Source organism: Megascapheus bottae, chromosome 36 (assembly GCF_031878675.1).
Source record: "Megascapheus bottae isolate mThoBot1 chromosome 36, mThoBot2.hap1, whole genome shotgun sequence".
Lineage (NCBI taxonomy): Eukaryota > Metazoa > Chordata > Mammalia > Rodentia > Geomyidae > Megascapheus > Megascapheus bottae.
Window position 1 is genome coordinate 511988 of NC_143544.1, and position 25495 is coordinate 537482.

Consider the following 25495-nt stretch of genomic DNA (forward strand, 5'->3'; position numbering starts at 1 on the left):
CACTGTTCTTGGGTTTTCTCAAGGCTAGAGCTCTACCACTTGAACCACAGCACCACTTCTGGCTTTTTCTAGGTATGTGGTACCAAGGAATCAAACCCTGTTCTTTGTGCATGCTGGGCAAGCACTCCAACAGTAGGACAAACTGCTGGCCCCAATAGATCCTTTCTTTAAGTAGTTGTGCAAAGAGGTTTCAATTCAACATGACAGTTGATGATTTGATCATTGTCATCCCTTTCCAATTTTTATATTTAAATTATCACTTTCATATTTTTCTAATAATAGTCTTCACGAGGTAGTTGTTTTTACTTTAAAGAATAATTTGAGGGGCCGGGAGTTTGGCCTAGTGGTTAAAGTGCTTGCCTAGCATGCACAAAGACCCGGGTTCGATTCCTTGGTACCACATACATAGAAAAAAGCCAGAAGTGGTGCTGAGGCTCAAGTGGCAGAGCTCTAGCCTTGAGAAAGCCCAAGGACAGTGCTCAGGCCCTGAGCATAAGCCCAGGACTGGCAAAAAATAATAATAATAATAATTTGAAGGTTTGTGTTTGCAGAAAGTGCACTATATTTTTAAATACCCTCCTTATGCCACTAGCTCACATCTTGATTTGGTTCTTAGCAAAGAGAATATTCTATTGCTGTAGTAACTTTGTCAGCTTGGGGAGGGTTTGGTCACTCCAGGGAAAGCTTTTAATTCCCCTGGGCTGGAGCACATTACCAGTGACGCCCTGGAGACCACCACAGCTCTGGCCTCTTCCTGCAAGTAAGAGCTGCAGCTGGCGTCAGTGTCTATGGGGATGAATGAGGCCTGCTCGTGGCTCACCACGCTGGGCATGTTCCACCACTCGGACTGCCCCATCCATTCTGTCCCATCTGCTATCTGATCCCTGGATTTACCCTCTCATAGCCACCTCACTGAATGCCCCATGTATTCTCGTTTCTTCCTCCTCCTCCTCCCCCTCCCCTGCCCCACAGGGTGGGGGGGTGGCAGTTAGGGAGCATTTTGTTGGTACTCAGCACCTTGACACACAGTACATGTATTGTGTCATTTCATCCCACAACTTCACCAGACAATCGTTCCTCTGCTAACTGCGTGTAAAGAATTGAGTTTTGCTGGGGATGCTTTGTGTGTTCGCTGTGGAAGATGTAGCTGGATGTCATGAGGCAGGTGATGGTTCTGGGCACATCAGTGCTGTGGGAGATGGGAGGGAGCGGTGAGGATGGTGGCTGTCACTCATGGTGTGTGTTGCTGAGCACTGTTGAGGACTCTTCACAGCAAACTGGCACCTGCCATCCTCATTTTATAATGGAGAGAGCTGGAACCTAGAGAACTTAGAGAACTTGGTCAAGATCATAGCTAGAAATGACAGGTCAGGAAGCTTACCCAGTCCTGTCCTCTGGTACTCACAGCCTCCCCTCCTGCTCCAGGGCTTGGCTCCTGTGCCTCCATTTGCCCTCTGCATCGTTCTCACAGATAATGTCAGTGACCACCATTGCTCATAAGACACTTAGAATTATCTCATTAGAAACAGGTTTTGAGTGACATTGAATGGGGTTTGAAATCAGGATCTTGTACATGTAACTGAAATATTGAAGAGTATTTGAAAATTTGAATAGTAAAAGTTGTCATCCAAACTTAGGAATTATCAAGCTACAGATGTCTGAGGTGTGTGCTTAAAGAGCTGTAAAGTCCTTCATACTATAGTGTGTTAATTTAATGAAATATATGTGATTTCATTAGATTTTCTCCTTTGTAGAGTCAAAGATTACAAGAAAGTTTGAAGAAAGTGGACCACATCAAAATCTTGGTATAGTATATAATTTTCTATTTTTGAAATAATTTATTTAGCTTTAGTTACAGGATGTTTTTCCTCAGCTAGATAAATCTCACTGAAGTAGCACCAATAAAATCAGTCTTTGGGATAAAATCATACCATACAATTACTTAAATTCCTATGTCTTTCATAGATTCCATTTATCTTGCTAAAATTTAGAATTCTATAGGTGTTGGTGGCATATATCAGAAATCCTAATTATTGGGAAGATAAAGTTACAGCCAGCCTAGGCAAAAAAATCTGAGATCGCATTTCAACAGAAGAAACTGAATGTACTGGCGTGCGTCTGTCATCCTGATGGCTTAAAATGGGCAGATCACACTCTAAGCACCAGCCAGACCCATCTCAAAATAACCAATGCAAAAAGGGCTGGGGCATGGCTCAGTGGTAGAGCACATATCTAGCATATGTGTGGCCCGAGTTAAAACCTAAGTACTGCCAAGGGAAAAAACTTCGTAGAATTCTGCAAAGATCTTACTAAACATGACATCTTCACTTGCCCAGCAACTACACAACACCCATTACCTACTGAGACCAGCGTCTCAGAAGCGTTGAGCTACTTTTTCTGAAACCAGCTCGAGGGGGGATGAGAAGAGGCAGGTGGCCCTGCCTTGTCTTCCTAGGTAACAACTTGCCACTCTAGGGGGTGAGAATCCAGCAGTGCCAACAACCAGCTGTGAGCCTCCATCCATGTGGGGACGTTTTCACTGCATGTCAGCATTTCAGAAATTCCACAGGCTGGATTTTTATTTCAGTGTACTCATTCAGTGTTTCAGAGTGCAGTTTAATGTTGAGTTTGCAGGTTCTGTTTAGACCACATGGAGGTTTAAGGGGCTTCCCTGTGTTCTGACTATGACTTTGGAGCAAAGTGGCCCAGATTCTAGCTAGGGAGAAGCTGGGAAGCGAGCGGGTTATTGGAGCAGCAGAGAGCATGATAGTAAGTCAGGAGACCCAAGTTCTGCTCTCAGCATGTCACAGGATCACCCCATGATACTGAGTCATATTTTAACTTCCTGAGGCTGCCGGCTCAGCTGTCACATAGAAGTGCAGCAGATGCATAGACTGAGGTGCGGGGACCCCATGAGGAGCCAGTGTGAACACTCAAGGCTGGGTCTAGTGCTCCTCCCTCCCCACCTCCCTTGTGAAGCCCAAGTGAACTCTCCCGCTCATCCCTTTTGTGCATTCCTTTCTCCTCCCTCCCTCGCCTCCAAGTAGGAGGGCCTGGTGGTGCTACTTACTCAGTACTGATTTTGTTTTCTCATTACACAGGGCTTTGTGCATGGTAGATGGGTACTCTACCACTTGAGCCACAGTACCACTTCCGGCTTTTCCTATGTATGTGGTACCAAGGAATCAAACCCAGGTCTTTGTGCATGCTAGGCAAGCACATTCTACCAGTAGGCCAAACTCCCAGCCCTTGTTTTTGCTTGCTTGCTTGCTTGCTTGCTTGTTTGTATGTGGGTCTTACTGTGCAGACAAAGCTGGCCTTGAACTGGAGATCCTTCTGCCTCAAGTTCTGGTGAGGATTCCAGAACTGGCAATTACCAGTTCTTCTGGAGCATCTTATACAAAGGCCAATCTAGCCCAGGAATAAACCTGAGCTCCATGCCTTCTTCCAATGGCAAACCACCTTCATAGGCAGCCCTGAAGCTAACTGCTTGTGTAATGCATACCAGTGAACACACCTGGTCCTGAGGTTTTCACATGATGTTCCTTTGTTTGATCCTCACCCAAGTTTCCTTCCTACTTCTTCCTCCTCCCCAGCTCCTGGTGTATGCCCCTGTTCAGCAGAGGTTCCTAGACAGCCTTTCCTGCCTTCCTCACTTGGGGACATTAACACCCACCTGGCCACACTGCCCTGCAGCTCAGCTGGCAGCCTTCTCTCTGTTGCCTCTCATTCTGAATTCACTGCTTTTCTTTTTGAGACCAGCCTGCAGTAGTGTATGTAAATGTTCTTTAGTTACTGTATCGAATCCAGTATTTCAGATATTTCGTAGAATTTATCATCTGTCTACCATGTTGCTGGAACCCTAAGTTTATGCACATAACACTGTGCAATATTTCTTACACAGGCTTTGGAGACAAGAAGTCAAGGGGAGATAGAAAGACAGGCATAACATACTTGGAATCTGGCTCGTAGCTCATTCCACCTTGTCTTAATTGGGTATGGGAATGGCTAGATTATTTGTCACCTTTTTTGTCCCCAGTTGCACATTGGGCCTTTTCTGGTCTACGTAAATATTAATCTCCTTTTCCTTTAAAGCAGTAATAGTTTTATTCTAGTGTTTGAACAGCATTTTCTCATGGAATCTAGCTCCTTGGTGGTTGACCAGAAGGTGATGAGAACCTCCTGAGCGGAAGGACTCCAGACTGACCACTTCTGGATGCTCTGCAGAGAGCATGCCAAAGATGCCAGGGAGCGTGTCTTATCCCCTTCCCCACCATCACTACCCCCCTGCCAGGAGCTGCGTCCTGCAGAAGTACCAAAGAACCTGCCAGGGGCATTGCTGCCCAGCAAATGGCCTCACACAGGGTGGAGCTGATGGTCACTGGTTGCGTTAGTATGTGCTAGCACAGGGTAGAATGTTCTCATGTCATGAGGTCCGGCTAAAAGGAGAGGTTAATGTGATGTGTCTAGTACCTGGCATTAGTACTGAGCAAGTGCAGTTGAGATTGCATACCCAGTGCTCTGTGGCCACAGCAGGGTCCATGACTTCTAAACATTTTGCCAAACCTTTGCTGCTGCTCTAGCAGCTGGAACTGAAGGCACTTGAGCGTTCTGGTACAGATAGATGCCAGTTTTCGGGTGAACTCAACTGTTGGTGCTGGGCCTCGTGCACACTTGGTAGGTGACACCGGGCATCTGTTCTTGCAGGTGGAAGATGAGCTCAGCTCTCCAGTAGTCGTGTTCAGGTTTTTCCAGGGATTACCAGGCTCAGGTAGGTAATTTTGGAAAAAAGAGTTCTTTGGTATCCATGTCTACAGGCTTGATTTGATCACATTTAAATAACACAAAATAATGAATTTGCCTTTGATTTTCTTAGTTGAAGTGGTTTGAAGGAGGCACTGTTTGGAGACATTCATCCCATGGCGGGTGGAGGGGGCAGGCATGTGGAAGGGTTGATGGTGGCACAGGTATATGGAAAGGAAGGAAGGTCACAGTGTGAAGGGTTTTTGCTCAGATTTCCATTGAACTCCAGCTTTGCATGCCTGAGTGTCTGCTTTAGTTTCCAGCTCCCAAATGCCGGCAGTGGCTGCTGGGCCCCAGTGCTCAAAAGACAAAAATTCAGGAGCTTGGAACCCAGGAATCAAGTGCCACAGTCCCCACACAGCTAACCTCAATACCGCTCTGTCCCATCCTTGCCGCACTTGGCACTGGATGAGCTTGTAAATGAAGGCAGCTGCTCACTCACACTGCACCCAGAGATTCCTCCACATCTGGGCCACCTGCAGCTCAATGCCCCTGCTTCACACATGGGCCCTCACACCCTGCAGAAGGCTGGTGCCCTCTGTGGATCCAGAGCTGACTCTGTGATGAGAAAGGAATTCAGTGGCTCACAGGACTGTCTCCAGGCCCATCTGAAGGGGCCATGTGGGATCCCCGACTCCTTTCGGGAATGCAACAGCACAGTGGTTTTCTGGTCAGTATGCTCTGCTAGTGTGTAAGCGCCCAGATGGCAGAACTCTGATCTGCTTTGGTGTGGCATGAGGAGGCCAGACCCATGGCCAGGGAGAAGTCATTGCTGTGATGCTCAGGCCCTGCTTGGGTTATTAACTTACATTGGCTTTGATTTCCTCCTGGAATTCCGTGAAAGCAAACTCATTTTTAAGGGAATGAAGAATTCTGTTTCTGAGAATGCACTCAGAGTGAGAGTTGGTGAGATGTTGAGCTGATCAGATAAACCTTGGCGTTAGGCATGTAGGAGGCTGTTCACATGGGCATCTTAAGTGAATTGGGGTTGGGTATTTAACCTTGCCATGTTTCTGGGCATGAATTCCTTTGTGTTTGGCCTCAGATCCAGTGCTTAAAGCTACCCTCACACCCAACATGGCCCCTTCAGCAGTCGGCCGGGAGAGGCATTCCTGTGATGCACTGAACCGCTGGGTAAGGATGGCGGGATCTCCCACTCTTTTCTAACCTGAAACCATCCCCGACCTCACACCTGGGTGACAGTGGGCATGGGTAGAGTCAGCCCTTGGGCTGGGGGCTCCCAGTGAGGCTCTGGCTTGTTCTGGGCTCCAGTGTGAATGGGATCCTGTCGTCACCTCTGCCAGCTCAGGTGACCATTTCCCTGCTGTGGTGTGAAGCTGCAAAGCCACAGACATGGCTTACAGCTTCTAGAGCATCAGAAGGACATGACATCATCAGTACCTGCAGTCAGTAGGGCAGTGCGGCCAGAAGCACTGAGCTCCAGCAACTTTGAGGGTACCGAGATAGCACCTCAAGTCCAGGTTTAAGAGTGCCCTGAGCGATGTGGTCCAGGCTTTGCTAAGTTGTGGGTTCTTCACAAGTCCTTGTAGCCATGAAGCTGAGGGCTTACAGCAGGTGGGGAATGCAAGACTTACTCAAGTAGACCATACACATTGACACAAACCAATTTGGAGGTATTCCAAAACGTGAGCGGTGGGTTATGGGTGGCTTTCATCTTTTGACTTACTGGCATTTCACATGCTTTTGTACATGGGCACTGACGGGAGGCCGCTAGCTCCAGTAGTCGCTGTGGTTGGGGTGGAGTGGGCGAGGAGGTAGCAGTCTCCGGCTGCGTGGCAGGAGCTGGGCTCTTTTCCCTGCAGCTGGGAGAACAGTTGAAACAGCTGGTGCCCACCAGTGGCCTTACAGTTATGGATCTGGAGGCCGAGGGCATGTGTGTGCGGTTCAGCCCCTTGATGACAGCAGCAGGTAAGGACCTGGGTCCCCCTCTTTGTCCTGGGGAGAACTGGCCACATCCACTGAATCCCAGGCCATTGGCTTTGAACCACTTTGCTTTCTCCTCTCTGGCTTTAGCACCTCTCTCTTTGGGGCTAAGTTTAGGGAGTGTAACTTCACAGAAGTACAGTAGGGCTGCTAGAGTCACCCGGGTTCCTGTGATGGTCTGGGACCCTGGATTTTGTGTCCTGCTTTTCACTTGAGCCACACATGAAACTTTCCCCAATGGAGTTTTCAAACCTAGCTGCCGCCAGCCATCCAATTCAGTGCCCTGAGTGTGGGATGAAGCCTCACGTTAGTGTTGTTTTTTATGACACAGCGTGATGTCCGTCATGTGAGGAAGATGAAGCGACCACGGGTGGAGTTCTACCCTCTGTAATTTTTTTTTAAGCTTTAGCAAAGAAATAGGGTTAATGTTGGGAGAAATGGGGACAAAGTAAGTGTTTCCTGGTCACCTGGCAGGAACTGGGAGGTAAGAACTGTGCCTCTAGATTTTACAGGTCTCTGGGGGCTGTACCAGGCCTGAAGAGTGTATTTTTGTGTGTCAGTTCTGTAACAAGCCAGACACTGGTCCCAGCACGAGTGAGGCGAAGACAGAGGACTTTGAGGTCAGCCTGAGCTCCATAGGGAGATTTAGTCTCAAGAAACTGAGAAAAAACAATGTAAACAACTGGTTTTGGTTTTTGTGAGATGACTTAAACATTTTTAGAAACATTTGGGTCTTTTTCTAAGGTGTATTAGAAAGGTATTTTCTCAAACACAGAGCAGTGGCGGGGGGGAGAGCGGCCATACACCCCTGCAGCGCAGAGGCTTCTCAGCGTGATGCAGGCACACCCCAGACACAAGCCAGCGCCCACTTCCTCTCGCTCTGTCTTAGAGATGCTGGGTTCCCTTTTAAGCTTGTGGTGGTGTTCTTCATGTAAGAAGAACCGGATTTCTTGAGAGCTCCATTGAGCATTAGATCTCCTATGGCAGCCTCCAGTGTAGTTGAGCCTTCCATGCCCAGCCACTCCCTAGGCCATCCTCACCATTCTCTGTGGGTTTGCAGCATTAGGGACTCGAGGAGAGGACGTGGACCAGCTCGTTGCCTGCATCGAGAGCAAGCTGCCGGTGCTGACCTGCACACTGCAGCTGCGGGAGGAGTTCAAGCAGGAGGTGGAGGCGGCTGCAGGCCTCCTCCATGTCGATGACCCCAACTGGCCTGGGATAGGGGTTGTCAGGTAAAGGTGTGCCTAGCAATCCAGAGTGCTGGAGTCATGATAGAGCCATCTGTGGAGGATTCATGTAGACATCTGGCCATTTACAGGTCCAGGACTGGCGGATGAGCTGACCAGCCATTAGGCTTGGTGAGGCTGCTCTGGTCTGGTCTGTGTGTGCACTCAGTACCACACACCCCTGTGTGCGACCGTCCCTAGTGGCACCCTTGTCCTCCCTCCCTGAGCTCTGCTCTCTGCCCATAGACTGAAGTACTGATGCTTGATACTGTTGCAGGTATGAACACGCGAATGATGATAAGAGCAGTTTAAAGTCAGATCCAGAGGGGGACAATATCCACGCTGGACTCCTGAAAAAGTTAAATGAATTGGAATCTGACCTTACATTTAAAATGGGTAATTATGTTTACAAGCAGCTTCGACCTCTGAGACGCCCCTGCTCTCCAGAGCCGGGGCTTGGTGTGCAGGTGAAGGTGCTGTTCTCCCAGGCCACCCGCTCCCCCTGCTCCATGTGACCTCACGGGACAGGGGACGTGGAGCCATGCTCACCTGTGTCCTGCAGGTCCCGAGTACAGAAGCATGAAGAGCTGCATTTACATTGGCATGGCAAGCGACGATGTCGACGTGTCCGAGCTGGTGGAGACCATTGCCGCCACGGCCCGGGAGATTGAGGAAAACTCAAGGGTCCGTGAGACTAGTCGGTATTTCCTACATATTGTGGGTATCACCAGCCACCTCACTGGGGCTAGAGAAGACACCACCCCCAGAAGGGCCTGCTCCTTCAGCCTTTCCCTGTTGGTGTCCTTGTTTCCTGTCGGCTGCATGGTATCACCATGCAGCACCTTGCATGCCAGAGGAGCCCCCGCTGTGTGCTGGGCACCTCAAAGGAGCTGGGTCCTGAGGCCTGTCTTCTACCAGAAATGCCCCCGCTTGTTGGCAGGTGGCATGCACATCTGCAAACCAATTAGTGTCTCGAGGGGATACATGCTGGGGTGGGGAGGAGAAAGTTGAGAGGAGCAGCTGTGCCAAAGTCCTCCACCTAAACTGCTATTTCTGCAACTCTTTGCCTGCTATAGCTGCATGTGGTGACTTTTCCCGTTAGCTGGCTAGTAAGGTCACAGTAGGCGGCCCAGGCGTCTGCAGCATTCTGTTTGATTTTGACCTGGCCTTTAAGTACACAATTCTGTTTACTGCCAGTTTTAAACATGTCCAGTGCTGTTGAAATTTTTTTCTAGGCCACAGGCAAGAAGCTTAGACAAATAACTTCTTTCGTATCTCCCACAGCTTCTGGAAAACATGACAGAAGTTGTTCGCAAAGGAATTCAGGAAGCTCAGGTTCAGCTGCAGAAGGCCAATGAGGAGCGGCTTCTGGAGGAGGTGAGTGGTGCTGCACTGGCCGCGGCTGCCCAGAGGGGCCCAGTGCAGCATGGTGCATGGTCGTGAACGAATGCTCTGTCTCGCAGGGAGTGCTGCGGCAGATCCCTGTAGTAGGATCGGTGCTGAACTGGTTTTCTCCTGTCCAAACTTCACAGAAGGGAAGAACCTTTAACCTGACTGCAGGTAGGACTGAGAGAATGCCCGATCCCACTCCCTTCTCCCTCACCTCACAGCCCCACTGTCTCTGGGTTCTCTAGCAGGAACCCCAGGTTACAACCTCTGGGGTCTGGGGCTGGGTGACTATTCCTTGAGGCCTTCCTGGGTTTGCTAGAGAGGGCAGAGCCAACAAGGTAATTGTTTCCAGTTGCTGGAATTTGGGGAAGATACAGAAACTACATTAAGGAAATGGCCCCCAAGCCTGAGGTCCTTTCCTTACTGCTCCCCAGGGTATGATGGCTGCATTGTCGTTTCAATCTGCCAGGTCTCAGCCTTGAGCAGAGGCGTGTGTTCCTCGTAGCCCTGGGCCATCCTCAGTGGGTCAAGGTCTCCTGGGCGCCCCTGCACTCCTGCCTGAGGAGATGGATGCAGGACAGCTTTGTCTAGCTTCCAGCAGGCTCAGCAGTACCTAGCTGCTCCCCACCAGTGGGTGGCAAGCTTGTGCTAGGAATGTGTGCCCATGCCTCTCTCGCCCCGTCAGGTTCTCTGGAGTCCACGGAACACACATATGTCTCCAAGGTACAGGGGATGGGAGTGACGCCACCCCCAACCCCTTCAGGAGCTCGCAGCAAACCTAGACTTCCAGGTATGGGACCTCTCCCTGTCTCGTTCATTACCGTTGTTACTGCAGCCCACACCACCATGCCATGCGGAACAGTTTCCCTGCCCACTGCTCCTTCCTTCCTTGTTCTTCTGATGCTTTACCTGAAATCCCGTTTCTCTTCACTGCAGCCTAGCCATCCTGGGCCTTTCAAACAGCCATTCATTCTTCCTAAGATTTAATCCTGACGCTGTGCCTCAGTGGTGCCCCAAGGGCAGGTTAGGGTCTGGAGACTGTGCTGCCTGAGCACGTGTCCCCGTCCTCATGCGGCGCAGCTGCCTCACCAGGGACCTGTGCAGTAACACTGTGATCCCAGAAGCCTGCGGTGCATTCCCCTCAGCTCAGCACCGTCCATCTCGTCTCTCCTAGGCCACAAGCCCTTCAAAAGGTCCCTGCGAGGCTCAGACACCGTGAGCGAGACCAGCTCCATCAGCCACATTGAAGACTTGGAGAAGGTGGAACATCTGGCTGGTGCGTCAGAGCACAGTGGCCTAGAGGCCTCGAGTCCCGAGCAGCTCCCCGAGGCCCCCACACCTCAAGCCAGCCACACTGACGCACTCCAGAACAAGGCCCAGCACCCTGAAGATGATCACCCACAGGTAGAAGAGCCCGAGAGCTTGAGATAGAGTTGAGTGCCCGCTGTGAGGCTGCACTGCCCAGTAACACTGAAAGCGTGCACGTGCCACGTGCCTATGATAAAGTTCCTGTTTGTGCAGAACCTGGATTTTTGCACAAATAGATGCCTGAAAGCCAGGCTTTCTTGGAAGGAAGTCATTTTATACTTAACAGCTGCTTCTGGCCTGCCCAAGCTGAACAGCACCATTCCCCTAAGTTACTACAGAACACTAGTCACAGAAGAGAATGGGGAATTTCAAGTGCCCGCCTCTTGAAACACTCGCTCTCCTCTCTCCAAACATAAGAATTAGGTTGCACAGACTTTTTTCCCCAGGACTCTGGGTTCCCACAGGGACCTGTCTTAACGGAGCTGCAGAAGACAAAGCCCTGGTTGACTTGAAGGAATGGGTTTCTCGTGAGACCCTAAGGAAGAGCCTCTCAGGTCTCTGTCCACACTGTTGCTTTCCTGGAGGCTGGGCGGGCCTGTGTCTATGTGCACTGGGGTAGCAGGACCCTTCTTCCCTCTATACTATTTGTAAACAGGTCTGAAGCCTCATCTGCTAAGATTAATTGTACAGTCTCTTCTTGACCACACACACATATATATATATACACACACATATACATATATGTATACATATATATGTATGTATATTTTTTAATACTGGTAGCTTTTAAATTGGTGCCCTCATGCACTGCTCACACTTGTTAATCTGAAAGCCCAGCAGGGCACCCTGATAATAACGTGCAGAGCTGCTCTCTGGAGACAGCCCCCCAGCCCTGCTTAGGGAGAGCCACAGTCCCCTCCCCCAGGCTTCTGCCACGAGGACACTCCCAACCTGGCCTTCTCTTCCTGGACACAGCATCATCACCTCTGGTAGCTGAAGATGCTCAGCTGAGGGTAGGAATCACACTGGGTGGTGGACTGCTGTGTTGGAAGCCTTAGTTACATCACATTAAGCCTCTAATTACTCTGATCAGATGTGATTTTTGACATTTGCCACTTGTCAGAACGCAATTTTCCTTTTTTTTTTTGGTGCAGATGATTAAACAGTCTTCCCTGTTTATTTGGTGCAATGAAGTCTAGCAGATAATACAAGGGAGGGGTAAATTATCACCTTTAATGAGATTAATTTAAGTGTTTTTATATATATTTGGAATTGTTAAGTTAGTTTTGCTGAAACAGAATTTCACCCTTGAGATACTATTTGAATGTTGGTTTCAATAAAGGTTCTTGAAATTGTTACTGGTGAACTAACTCAGTTTAGAAACCTTACTGTTTATCAGGCACAGTAACATTTTTAGAAACAGAAAACATTTCTAAAAATATAACGTGCATAATGACTGCAATTTGAGCATTTTAATGACTGCATAGCTTGGCTTCCTAGGCACAGCGATGAAACTTCTGAAATACGTTGGGGCCCCAGCTCTGCAGTGCAGAAGTTGTAGGGTAAATGAATTGCATTTTCCATGTTGTTTCTCCGTGGCAGCTTCTTTATCCCCACTATATGTTGACTTTTTAGCAGTAAAGCATAAAGTCAACATTAACACTTGCCTTTTGCCAAAATAAGATTTTATTTTGAAAATTTCTTGACTGAATATGAATGGTGCCTTAACACTAATAGATGTAGAATGCAAATTCCTACCCATTCCAAACCCCATCAGTAGTCTTTGTCATGCCAAAAAAAAGTTGCTTTCTTTGGTAATTTTCCTATTTTCAGCTTCTCGGAGAAATCTTTTCCCATAGCCCTTCTTCATTCTTTTTGTAGAGGAGAGCCCGATTTCCAGGAAACAGAGTGTTCATGGGAGAAGGGTTCTTCTTTAAGAACAACAAGGTAGACCTGATGTGTTCAACGAAGTGGGGGGGCTCAGCCAGAGGGGATGTAGAAAGGTTCTGGAAAAACAAAAATGGAGCATGAGAGGAGAGACAGTAAGTCCTACCTCCATCAAGACGGTATTGTATGCTCCAGCTGCATGCAGCTCTGCCCATACCTTCTGTTGATGGTCTTACCCGCAAGGATCAGCTCTTCTCTGCTGTACAGGCCCTTGTTCCCTCACAGAGGAAGGCAGGGTCTGCAGATGTGAATCCTCACCTCTAGTATGTGCTCGTCATCCTGCTGCAGCCAGAAGTCCACGTGTGGAAATGGCGTCCAGGAGTAGGGGCCTATCCGCAGTAGCTGTGTGTGTGCATCATAGATGCTGACCATCTGGGGAGACAAGGGAAAGAGGTGGTAAGGCACACAGCCCGGCTGCCGCCAGCCAAGCATGCCCCTCGCTCTGCTTAGTTCCTCGCTCTGCTTAGTTCCGGCAGCATTCTAAGGCAGAGCAGTAAGTCACATGGGTCCACTGCTCTGTGCTCCCTGGGGCTGTCCAAAATGTCACCTTGTGATTCACCTTGAGCTGCTTAGCTCCCAGTGCCTGATGACCCACCAATAGAAAGGGCACCAGTGGCTGAGATCTCCTCCCACTCATTCCTCAAATGGGACCTAAGAGTGTTTTGTATAATTTATTCCTATAGTGCTAGGAACTGAATCCATGGTCCTGCACATGCTCATTGAGCAAGCACTGCCACTGAGCCTTCGAAGACTATTTTAAGACCAACCGCCAGGGCCGGGAGTTTGGCCTAGTGGTAGAGTGCTTGCCTAGCATGCATGAAGACCCAGGTTCGATTCCATGGTACCACATGCTAGAAAATGCCAGAAGTGGTGCTGTGGCTCAAGTGCTAAAGCTAACTAACTAGCCTTCAAAAAGCCTAAGAACAGTGCTCATGCCTTGAGTTCAAGGCCTTGGATTGGCCAAAAACAAAAACAAAAAACAGCCCCCTGATTGGGGCCATGTGGATTACTTGCACACTCCTGGCCCTCCTGGTTCAGGGCGAGGGGTGTTTCTCAGAATTAACTTCGGTGACCTGGTAGGGCTGTGGTATGGAACAGAGACCTGGATATCTAAGTTCCTGGAGAACCCTAACTTTCAAGAGGCAGCCATCAGCTCCTCCTCTGGGTTTCCTCAGAATTCCTGATGGTGCCCTCTTCCCCCTCCCCATGAGGGGTCTGCACTCACCGGGCCTCCTGCTAACGCCCTGGCTGCCCGCAGCTCTGCCTCTGGGCCTCGATCTCGAAAGGAGGCTCTATAGATCTCTGCAGTTTTAATGTTGACAGCTACAAGGGACAACAGAGGACTGAAGTGACAAAGGAGTAAGTAGGGCTCTTACACTCTTACCACCATGTGCAACCGCTCGAGAGTGAGGGGACAGATGGGACATGGGGACATGCTGTGCCTTCAGCCAGTGACCCAGGAGGCTAACTAGTAGTGACTGTGTCTGAAAAGAACTGACTACCAAGCAATCAGTGAACAAGAGCTTCAAGACAGAGCAGAGCCCCTTCAGTGAAGCCAAGTCGGTGCTGAGGCTCAGAATCGGGTGGGGGGAAGGGTGCCAAGCTCCTCATTTGTGTAGGATTTCTGGGGAGAGCAGAGGCTCAAGTGATACTAGTTGGTGCGGGCACAGGCTTGGGGAAAGCCACAGAGCCAGGGTTTAAACCCAAGGCTGTCGCATTCCAACAGGAGTGGATCACAAGTTTGCCCTCTCTGACTCAACTCCAAGCCTACCTTGTCCACCTGTAACCCGTTCCAGCCCTCCAATAAACACTGCTTACCAATGCCATAGATGACTGGGAAATGGTTTTCATTTTCTTCCCGGTCATTTAATTCTAAAGAAAAAGAAATAACTAAGATACCAGGTCTAGATGTGCTATGCTGTTTTTATTTTGTACAGATGAGGCGGCTGAGTTTCCGGCAGCCTCCCCTCTTGGGCGCTAGAGGCGGCCATAGCAGGGAGGATGGACAGCCAGCAAGGCTCCCTGGGAAATGGCAAGACTCACCTGTCACGCACAGCGTCACTAGGTGAACGTCGTCGTCTTGCTTGTCAAATTCACCTACAGTGAGGACAGGAAGGCTGACATCACTAGAGGAGAGGTGCGGGACGGTCAGCTGGCCACTGCCCCACCATCCTCAACAGCTGGACCCGAGCGAGCTGCCCACACAGCACCCCCACTGCTCCGGGGACAGCATGTCAGTCACCTCGCTTTCCCTGCACTGGTGACTCAGGTCTTGATTCTCCCTACTTCTGTATTTACCCCTGGAATCCAGATTTCTACACAACCAGTACTACTCTTGTGTTGTGACTCCCCCCTCCATTTTTGTGCCAGTCCTACCTGGATCTTGGACTCAGCCTGGGCACTCATCCTGAGGCTGTTTACTCCCGGGCAGCACTCTACCACCTGAGACCCAGCTCTGCTTTTGGCTTGTAGGTAGGTAACTGGGGATCGTTTGTGGACTTTCCAACCTGTGCTGGTTCCAGTGCTCACATCTCGGCCTCCCCAGTAACCAGGACTGTGGTGTGTTGTGGTTCTTTGACACAGGGGCCTCCTGCTCCACTTCTAGGCATATGCCACCACACCCCAAGTGCCACACTCCTCAAAACTCTCATCACCTGCAGAACTGTTCTACGGAGAGCCATGACACAGTTTGTGGTTGAGTCTTGCTCAGCCTCAGGCCCAAGTGAGTGCACACTAGGTGACTCAGATTCCCAGAAGAAGTGGCCCTCCCAGCCCAGTGTCTGCCCCTCACGTGCCACTGCCTTCTACTCCAGCACCCTCCTTGTGCTCCTGTCGGGCCAACAAGCAGGCTCACCACAGGTCTGTGCCAGCTATTCCAACTTCCAGTTCTGTTTCAGCAAATCTTGTCTCCCCACACCGCCCCTGCTGCCATCCCTGGCTTGTCTGCAGGCAGCTCGCTGGCTCTGCTACTAGGCGTGTTGACGGTGAGCAAGCACAGAAACTTAAGGGGGAAGATGGCAGACTTACTAAGCAGCTGGTGGGTCAGTTTTTGTGACAACTGCCTGTCATCACTGAAGCCTCCCACAAGGTGCACCTCCAGCCTGGGGAGAGAGGGGACAGAATTCAGACGTGTGGGTGTTTAGTGACAGTGTCAGGGCACAGAGGTGATGCTGTCCCTGGTGCCGTCTGCCACCTCTGACACCGCCCCTTCTGTGAGGATGAGCAGCAGCAGGGGCCCTGGGAGGCAGTGGTGCGGCCCTGTCCAAGTCACAGGAACACACAGGACCCTGTCCTGGGCCCAGTCCCACGTTATGCCCCCAGCAGACAGAAGCTAACTTCAGCTCAGCTCACCCTGAGAGCCCCAGAACCAGAAGCCATCGCAGGACCCAGTATCACCCTAGGTGGCCGGCATGGACCCGGGCACATTTACATTTGGCTGGGTGGGGAGGGGGAGCAGAGGCCGCCATCAGCAGCCCGAGGTGCAGTCTCCCTGGCACCTAGGCAGGCTGCAGGCTCACTGGGCATTTAACCAGAGGAGGGCCAGGGCTGGTGACAGGAAGGAGGGGACAGGATGTGGACACTGGGCCCGGGCTGTGTGCCTAGACAAATGAGGGACTCCGCTTGTGTAACATGTGCCATGTGGGGACACTGGGGGGAGGGGGAGAGGGAGACCAGTTCGGTCAGTGGTCCCTACTGAAACCATTGTGGAGTCCAGGAGATATGGGTGAGCCCCCACTCTCCCTGGCATCCTAATGGGACTCCCGAACCCCATAAACAGCAGTGCTGGAGGAGTGACTGAGTGGCAGCTGTAGCTTGGTAGTGCTGGGGGCCTGGCCTGGCACAGGAAAGGCCACAGAGGAAGGGAAAGTACACTGTTACTCAAGAGAGTTCAAAGTCACATGTGCGTAGCCAGCCCCCAGCACCCTCCACACAAGCGTGGCGCTCACCTCCCGCACTGAGCGTGGTCAGAGAAGGACTTGATGGAGTTCAAGATCAGTGGCACCTCGGCCTTGGTGTCCGACCCATCGCAATGTGTCAGGCAGGTGACCCCATTACCTGCAGAACAAGGTGACACGGCTGTCATTAGTTCTCATGGCAAATCCACATACAAGCCAAGGCCACTCCTGTCCGCAGGGCACGCCTTGTCTTTGGATGTCCTGGGAGGAAGAGAGAAGAGAGCAGCCGTGCCGCCCAGCCACCCCATTCTGACCAGGGCACCGGGGAGACACCAGGCTTCAGAGGTCAGCCGGCCCCACGTGCACAAAGGGGTCACATGATGGCTCCCTTCGCCTCTGAGCATACCTGTGTGCCTCAGGACCACAATGTGACAAGTGGTGGCATCATCAGAACCCAGAATGGAGATGGAGCCTGTTCAAAAAAGAAATCAAATAAAACATCCAGTAGCCTCTGGGAAGAACGCCCACTTTACGGCTTCCTAACCTACCATCCTTTGGGGAGGTCACTGCAAGCTCTCTTTGCTGAACATACAGAAGGCCCTGGGGTCCCACTTGTTGAACAGACTGACCTCTGAGAAGTCTGGCTCTTTCCTGTTTAATTAAAACAAAATAGGGTTGTAAATTAGTGAGGCGTGAATAACTAGGGGTGGAGAGAGTGGAGGTGATGCAGGGCCGTAGGCCTGTCTGAAGTGTGCCCTGGCACACTCAATGTAGCAATGCCAGCAAACAAGGTAGTGCTTTTACCTCCAGAGGAGGGAGGTGCACGAATGCTTAACAGTGGAGACACCTGACCACGCTGGAGCAGTGTTGGGTGACTCCCCACCCCCAGCCCTTCACTTTCTAGACTGGGGCGAAGGACTTCTCAACCTGCTTATCTAGGAACCCCACTTCTGCAAATTCATACTGAGGAAGGAACTCAAAATGGGCCATTGCTATTGCTCAGAACTGCAAAAGGCTGGGAATAACACAGTCACACATAAAGGAGATTGTGGGAGAACTCAAGGTTCACTAGAAGGCAAGGGATGACGGTGAATTTTTTAACAGCTGTGAATATACTACTGTTACCATAATGGTGAAAAGTTGTTTCACACCAGGAAAACACAAGAAGGACAGACCCACAGCTAAGGTGAAGCAAAGGTACTTTTCTTGTCACCCTGGCTTTGCTCTAGTGTCTAAATGTTTTCTGATCTCATTATTAAAGACAGGGCATGTAGGATGTGTTAACTAGGTAACCAAGATTGGAGTATTTGCATCAGCCCTTACACAGCCCATTGAGAGAGAGAATGCCTGCAACTGCAGCACTCAGGAGCTGGAAGCAGACTGCCAGGATGGAAGCACTGCTCAAAGAACACTAGCAAGTGTGAGCCCAAGTTCAAGCCCTAGTAAGGCCAAAGAAAGGTAAAAGGGAAAGAGAAGGCTGGGAGTTTGGCCTAGTGGTAGAGTGCTTGCCTAGCATGCACGAAGACCCAGGTTCAATTCCTCAGTACCACATACATAGAAAAAAAGCCAGAAGTGGTGCTAAGACTCAAGTTGTAGAATTCTAGCCTTGAGAAAGTCCAAGGACAGTGCTCAGGCCTTGAGCTGAAGCCCAGGACTGGCAAAAAAAAAAAAAAAAAAAAAAGGAAAGAGAAGAGGGTGCACACCCAGAAGCGACTGTGTCTAGCTCAGTAGCAGAGCACTTGCCAAGCATGCACAAGGCCCTGAGTTCTATCCCTAGCACCACCAAAAACAAAAAGGAAGAATTTACATGGTTAAACTCAATGAACACTGAATTAGGCACTTTTTCAAAAATGCAAAGCTAACTGACTAATAGGTCTCCCAGTTTCCCTCTGACTCAAAAGACTGCAGAGGGGCAAGTGAAAAGTGTGCAGCCACCTCCACTGGAGGCCTGCCTGATCTGCACATGCCACGTCCCAAGCTCCTTTCATAATAAAATAGAGGACAAAAAAAAAAAAAAAAGGACAAAAATAAATAAATAAATAAATAAATAAGAGGACAAAAGCCAAGTGCTGGTGGCTCACACCTGTAATCATAGCTACTCAGAACCTGAGATCTGAGGACTCTGGTTCAAAGCCTGTCTGTGCAGGAAAGTTCATGAGATTCTTGTCTCCAATTTGAGTTGTGTCTCAAATGGAGAATGCTAGACATATACATAAAAAAAGGTCAGGGATAGTGCCCAGGCCCCAAGATCAAGCCCCAGAACCAGCACCCCCCCAAAAAATCACAGGTGATAGTCCACCTTGAATTTTACATAATTTCCCATGCAACTGAATATTGTTTTTAGCTGGGCACCAATGATTCACATCTGTAATCCTAGCAATTCAGGAGGCTGAGACTGGAGGCTCAAAGTCAGCCAAGCTCTTCCCCCCCCCCCCAAAAAAAAATTCCCTACGACTCTTATCTCTAATTAGCAAAATGCTGGTTAGTGGTGCAGCATCAGCCATGAGGAAAAAAATCAAGTAAAGAACAAGAGGCCCTGAGTTCAAGCCCCAGTACACAAGCCCCGGTATACAAGTCCAAACAGGACTAGAGGTATGGCTCAAGTGATAGAGCCAAGTGTTAGCAACCTCAAGGCCTTGAGATCAAAGCCCAGCTTCATCCAAAAGAAAAAAAAATTGGGGGGGGTAAGTTCTGGGGCTTGAACTCCAGGCCTGGGCTCTGTCCTTGGCTAAATTTTGCTGAAGGCTAGCACTCTACCACTTGAGCCGCAGCATGTCAGGCTTTTTCTGTGGTACCAAGGAACCGAACCCAGAGCTTCATGCATGCTAGGCAATCACTCTACCAATAGACTGCTGCCCTCTGCCCCAAAAAGTAGAAACAAGGGTAGTGGTGTAGCTCAGCACTAGAGGGCTAGCCTCACACCCAGCACTGCAAAACAGCAAAACAAACAAACAAAAAACACCAGAGTCCTGCACCAACGTTGTAGGACTGTGGAAAGCAAGCAAGTTTTAACTGGGCAGACTGTGGCCAGCACAGCCCTTCTGCAGGGTGGCAACGATCTGCACATGCGCTAAGGACCATTCTGAGCTTGGCCAATAGCCTGCGCATGCGCCAAGGGCATTCCTGTGGGTGGCAATGGTCTGAGCATGCACCAAGCCATGTGCGAACCCCCGGCTGTGACTGAGGCGCTTGCTAAGCTTTTACTGAGCTCATGATTTCATGGAAACAACTCCACGGGTAATAGCCATAGCACTGAGCCCTACAATGCCAGAGTCAGGCACACCGCAGGGATGCAGGCCTGGCTCCACCACTGCCTGAATATGGGGCCTGCCTGGACATAATCCTCTATCTGGTCCACGTGTGGAAGACAAAGACCCGAGGTCATCTCTACAACCCAGGTCGTGATCGCCTTTCAGCCTTGCCATCCTGAGACAACCCCCCTCTCCCCACCTCGGGGAGGCCCAAAGGCGCCTGTGTACCCTGTACACACACCCAGGATAAAGTTTAGTTTTTAAACCTGTGACTAAGATACAATAATAAAACATCCGGCGCAGTGGCTCACGCCTGTAATCCTAGCTACTCAGGAGGCTGGGATCTGAGGATCAAGGTTCAAAGCCAGCCCAGGGCACAAAAGGACCTGAGACTCTTATCTCCAATTAACCTCTAGAAAACCAGAAGTGGGGCTGTGGCTCAAGGGTAGGGAGGTTGCCTTGAGCTGAAGAGCTCAGGGACAGCGCCCAGGCCGAGTTCAAGCTCCATGTCCCATTAAAAAAAAATAATAAAAATAAAAAATAAACTAAACGAAGTGATAACCATAAACAGTTAATGAACTGTTAATACTGTAGAACTTTCCATGGAATGTTTTCAGACTGTGGCTGGCTGCAGTGAGTGAAACTGTGGCAAGGGAAAGACGGTGCATAGCCTCCCAGACATCCACCTGCTGAAAGAGACACCAGGGACACACAGCATCCCAGCTGCTTAGAAAGCTGAAATTTGAGGATGGAGTTTGAAGTCAGCCCAGACAGGAAAGTCTGATACCCATCCCCAATAAACTACTCAGAAAAAGCTGGAATTAGTGCTGTGACTCATGTGATAGAGCACTAGACATGAGCACAAAAAGGCTAAGGGACAGTGCCCAGGCTCTGAGTTCAAGCCCAAGACTGGCAAAAAAAAAAAAAGTTTGGGGCCGGGAGTTTGGCCTAGTGGTGGAGTGCTTGCCTAGCATGCATGAAGACCCGGGTTCGATTCCTCGGTACCACATACATAGAAAAAAGCCAGAAGTGGTGCTGAGGCTCAAGTGGTAGAGCTCTAGCCTTGAGAAAGTCCAAGGACAGTGCTCAGGCCCTGAGCTCAAGCCCAGGACTGGCAAAAAAAAAAAAAAAAAGTTATCATGTTGACCAGGTACAGGTGGCTCACACTAGTAATCTGAGCTACCCGAGACTGAGATCTGAGAATCACAGTTCAAAGCCAGCCCAGAAATGAAAAACAACCGTGACCCTTATCTCCTACAATTAACCACCAAAAAGAACTGGAGGCATATGTCAAGTGTGGCAGAGTGTTAGCTTTGAGTGGACAATCCAAATGAGAGCTCAAGGCCCTCAGTTCAAGCCCCAGGAACTACACACCCACACATCCATACATATATATCCATCCATCCATACACACACACACAAACATGCCTTACACACGCACACATCATATACCTACTGGGAAACACTGGTTCACATCTGTAAACCTAACAAGAGGCTGATCTTAAGATGCTAGATCAAAGCCAACCTGGAGAGTAAAATATATGAAGCTCCACATCCAATTGTCCAACAATAAGCCAGACTGGAGGCACAGAGCAAGTGATAAGTGCCAGCTCTGAAGAAGACACTTGGCTTGTACAAGGCCATGAGTTCAAGTCTTACTACCACATAAAAAAAAAAAAGTGTATCGTGGATCGTGGGGGCTGGGAGTTTGGCCTAGTGGTAGAGTGCTTACCTAGCATGCATGAAGACCTGGGTTCGATTCCTTAGTACCACATATATAGAAAAGCCAGAGGTAGTGCTGTGGCTCAAGTGGTAGAGCTCTAGCCTTGAGAAAATCCAAGGACAGTGCTCAGGCCTTGAGCTAAAAGCCCAGGACTGGTGGGGGAAAAAAAAAAGTATTGTATACCTATCAAAGAAAAAATTCAATTAGATTGGGTACTAGTGGCTTGTGCTTATAACCCTAGCTATTCAGGAGGCTGAGACCTGAGAACAGAGGTTCAAAGCTAGCCTGGGCAGGAAAATCTGTTAGTCTCTTACCTCCAATATACCATCAAAAAAGGTGTATGAGTTGGGAATGTGGCTCAGTGGAAGCGTGCTTGCCTAGCATACATGAAGCCCTAGGTTCAATTCCTCAATACCAGATACACAGAAAAAGCCAAAAGTGGTGCTGTGGCTCAAGTGGTAGAGTGCTAGCCTTGAGCAAAAGAAGCTCAGGAACAGTGCCCAGGTCCTGCATTCAAGCCCCAAGACAAAAAAAAAAAAAAAAAAAAAAAGAAAAAAAAGAAAGAGAGGGGCCAGGAGTTTGGCCTAGTGGTAGAGTGCTTGCCTAGCATGCATGAAGACCCAGTTTCGATTTCTTGGTACCACATACTTAAAAAAAAAAAATCCGGAAGTGGTGCTGAGACTCAAGTGGTAGAGCTCTAGCACTGAGAAAAATCCAAGGACAATGCTCAGGCCCTGAGCTTAAGCCCAGGACTGGCAAAAAAAAAAAAAAAAAAAAAAGAAAGAGATTGGTCAAGAGAGGATCTGTGTTTAAGTAGAAGTGGTGGAGTACTACATTGGAGCAAAAGAAACTCAGCACCCAGGCTGAGTTCAAGCCCCAGAACTTGCAAAAAAAAAAAAAAAAACAAACAAAAATTAAATCCTGTTAGTACAATCACCAAAACCTGAATTAGAGCTGTTAACCAAAGAGAATTACATGTGTGCATATACATACACACATGCATATGTATGCATGTATATGCACACACATATTTTTTTGTGGCCCTGTGTCTCTAAGTGCTGGTGGACACACCTTTAATCATAGCTACTCAGAGTACCGAAGATCTGAGGATCTTGGGTTTCAGTGCCAGCCAGGCAAACAAATCTGAGAGCTATCTCCAATTAACCAGCAGAGACTCTTATCTACAATTAACCAAGTAAAATGTCAAATTGCCAGCATGAAGGGGGAGGACAGCAGCTGTGAGCACAGCAGCTGAGGAAGACTGAGAGGCCTTGAGGGCCAGGAGTGTGGCCTGGTGTGCACAAAGCCCTGGGTGAAATCCCTCCCTACCATATACACAGAAAACGTGGAAAGTGGTGTGTGGCTCAAGTGGTAGTGCTAGTCTTGCCCAGTGACAGTGCCCAGGCCCTGAGTTCAAGCTCCAGGACTGGCAAAATAAAAAAAGAAAGAGGCCTTGAGTTCAAGCCCTCATTCATACAAATACACACACACAAAATCTCACTATGGAATCCACACTGGCCTGGAATACTCAATGCTTGCCTCTGCCTCCCCCTCCCACGTGCTGGGATTACAGATGGACCCGGCCATGCCTGGCTGGTTTATATTGTCTTTTTCCCTAAAAGAGGAATCATGAAACGCACTTCTCCTCGGGCTTTTAGGTACAGGATCCCTCACTCACAGCCCTCATTAATCTAGGTTTACTTCTCCCTCCACTCACACTCAGGGCCAGACACACTGGTCAGCCCCCGTCCACAGGGCCCAAGGGTCCCCTGCGGCCTACCCCGGACCCCTGCACCATGTTCCTGGAGCCTGCATGCTCCCCACTCGGGCCTTCCAGACTCTTCTCCCTGAACAGGGCAGAACCAGACCTCCAGAGGTCCCTCCAGGAATGGACATTGAGCTCACTTCCTGCCACAGAAACTTGCTGACACAGAAGCGGAGTCACTAGATTCTTTAGGTGGTTCAAGTGTTTTCCCTAGCTAGCACTACTTCCTTCACTAGCTGTTGGACAGGAACCTAACACTCAGAAAGTGACACAACCCAGCGCCCCACCCAGTACCTCACACTTATTAGCACTAAGAACCTCTGCCTCCAGTTCATCCACAAAAAGCGGGGAGTGGAGCTGTGACTCAAATGGTAGTGAAAAAGCTAAGGGACAGAAATCAGGCCCTAAGTTCTGTCCCCAGGACAGGCCAGAGAGAGAAGAGAGAAGGGGGTGGGGAGGAGAAAGGAGAGAGGAAGGGGAGGGAGAAAGGAGAGAGGAAGGGGGGAAGAGAGAAGAGAGGAGGGAGAGAGAGGAGAGGAGGAGGAGAGAGGGAGAGGAGGGGGAGACAGAGAGACGGACAGACGGACGGATGGACAGAGGGAAGGAGGGAGGGAGTCCAAGCATAGCTCAGGTGCAGCCTGTCGGCCCATCTGTGTCACTGAGGGAGCACTGAGCCTATGCCAGGTGCCACCTGGTAGGGCTTGAGCTCCACTGGCCTTCGGGAAGTTAACTTTCTAGAAAGCTCACGGGAAGCATGAACGAAGAGAGCGGACCCAAGTGGACGCAGGTGGCTCCCGCCCTTCATCCCAGCTCCTCAGGAGGCAGAGATCCGAGGATCGAGGTTAGAAGTCAGCCCGCGCAGGGGAAAAAAGTTCACCGGACTCCAATTTCCACGTAACCAACCGAGGGCTTAACTGGAGCGAAACCCCAGGGCCAGGCCCCGCGTTCGAGCCCGGGGCGCAGCCGGCAGGACCGGCTCCACCACGGCCGCGGAGTCGCCCTAACCGGGAACCGCGACCCCCGTGTTTCCTCGTCCCCTGCTTCCCGGGGCGGGGGGGGGGGGTCCCCGAACCCGCGGAGTCCTGGCCAGGACAAAAGCAGGAAAAACAAGGACGGACACACACTCGCTTCCCCGGGGCGTGGTCCCCACCGGGTGCAGCTGGGGCCCGAGCGAGCGGGCGAGCTTCCTTCCGGCTGGAAACAGCCGGGCGCCCGACGCCCCGCGGGCCGGCCGGCCAGGGGAGGGAGGCGGGGGCCGCCGCGCGCGGCTCCTCTCCCCACACGCAGCCCGGAGCCCCACCAGGTCCGCGCTCCGCCAGCCCGGGCTTGCCGTGAGGACCGGAGCCCAGACTGGCGCCCACGGGCCGGGTCTGGAAACTGGGGAGCCCTCGGGGCGCCATGCCGGGCGCCCCGGGCTTCCGAAGTCTGAGGGCGGAAGGTATTCGGCGGCCCCGAGACTCGCCCGCGCCAAGTTCAAACTGAGTCCCCGGGAGCCCGGGCGGCGGCGGCGGGTCTCTCTCGGCCCGCCCCAGAGCCCCCAGCGACAACCCCGCTCACCTCCAGACACGGGTGAGCTCGGACCAGCTCCGCCGCCGTCTGCGGCAGCCGCACCCGCCGCCCGTCCACGAGCAGCGGCATCGCCGTGGCGGCCGCCCGGGCAGACACGGGGAGGCGGCGGCGGCCTCCGCTGCCCGGAGTCCCCGGGCGCCGCCGCCTCGCCGCGTCCCCGCCCTCAGCCGTTCGGGACACCTCGCCCCTCGCCATCGCAGGGGATGCCGGGAAATGTAGTCCGAACGGAGAAGGATGAGGAAGACCTTGGGGGGGGCCCAGGGCCTTGTGGGAAATGTAGTCCAAACGCAGACACGTAGCCAGCCGCGAGTGTGGTACGGCACCGCAAAGGATGCCGGGAAATGCAGTCCTAGAAGCATGGGGCGATATAATCTTGCTGGCCAGTCGGAGGAGCAGGTCTGAGATGGGCGTGCTCAGCAGGAGAGCCCTGGCTTCCTCTGCTCAGGGCGCAGGCGTCCGCAGGGCTAGGGCGTCCCCCAACCGCAGATACATCCCCCCCCCCCCGTGACTACACTCACCCCAAAACTCTGAACCAGCCCTCTGGCCCCCATTTCTCACTTGTCCCTGGGCAGCTGCTGCAGGGCCCTAACCTGCAGGAGGCTGCAGCCAGTGCTCCCCAGCCAGTGCTCTCTATATACTTCTACGTAAATCAGGACGGATGCAACGTGCCACCA

At 50.9% G+C, this 25495-nt stretch overlaps 2 protein-coding genes across 2 annotated transcripts in view; one reads left to right on the forward strand and one right to left on the reverse strand.

Moving 5' to 3' along the window:
* Pdxdc1 (pyridoxal dependent decarboxylase domain containing 1) overlaps nucleotides 1-12036 on the forward strand; it is a 40233-nt gene extending 28197 nt beyond the window's left edge. Inside the window, exons 13-23 of the mRNA XM_090324783.1 lie at nucleotides 1755-1805; nucleotides 4708-4771; nucleotides 5849-5937; nucleotides 6627-6732; nucleotides 7808-7979; nucleotides 8251-8369; nucleotides 8536-8657; nucleotides 9258-9350; nucleotides 9437-9533; nucleotides 10048-10152; nucleotides 10537-12036. Of these exons, the coding sequence (XP_090180909.1) occupies nucleotides 1755-1805; nucleotides 4708-4771; nucleotides 5849-5937; nucleotides 6627-6732; nucleotides 7808-7979; nucleotides 8251-8369; nucleotides 8536-8657; nucleotides 9258-9350; nucleotides 9437-9533; nucleotides 10048-10152; nucleotides 10537-10793 (1275 nt within the window). The 3' untranslated portion in view covers nucleotides 10794-12036. The remainder of the gene's footprint in view (nucleotides 1-1754; nucleotides 1806-4707; nucleotides 4772-5848; nucleotides 5938-6626; nucleotides 6733-7807; nucleotides 7980-8250; nucleotides 8370-8535; nucleotides 8658-9257; nucleotides 9351-9436; nucleotides 9534-10047; nucleotides 10153-10536) is intronic.
* Nucleotides 12037-12368: 332 nt separating this feature from the next.
* On the reverse strand, nucleotides 12369-25000 carry Ntan1 (N-terminal asparagine amidase). Its single transcript, XM_090324784.1, has 10 exons — nucleotides 24810-25000; nucleotides 17062-17164; nucleotides 16920-16985; nucleotides 16565-16673; nucleotides 15645-15718; nucleotides 14661-14714; nucleotides 14436-14489; nucleotides 13843-13940; nucleotides 12876-12989; nucleotides 12369-12676 (listed from the first exon to the last, which is right to left on the reverse strand). Exons 1-10 carry the CDS (start codon nucleotides 24888-24890, stop codon nucleotides 12500-12502), a joined length of 930 nt encoding a protein of 309 aa, XP_090180910.1. The 5' UTR covers nucleotides 24891-25000; the 3' UTR covers nucleotides 12369-12499.
* Between the last annotated feature and the right edge of the window lie 495 nt (nucleotides 25001-25495).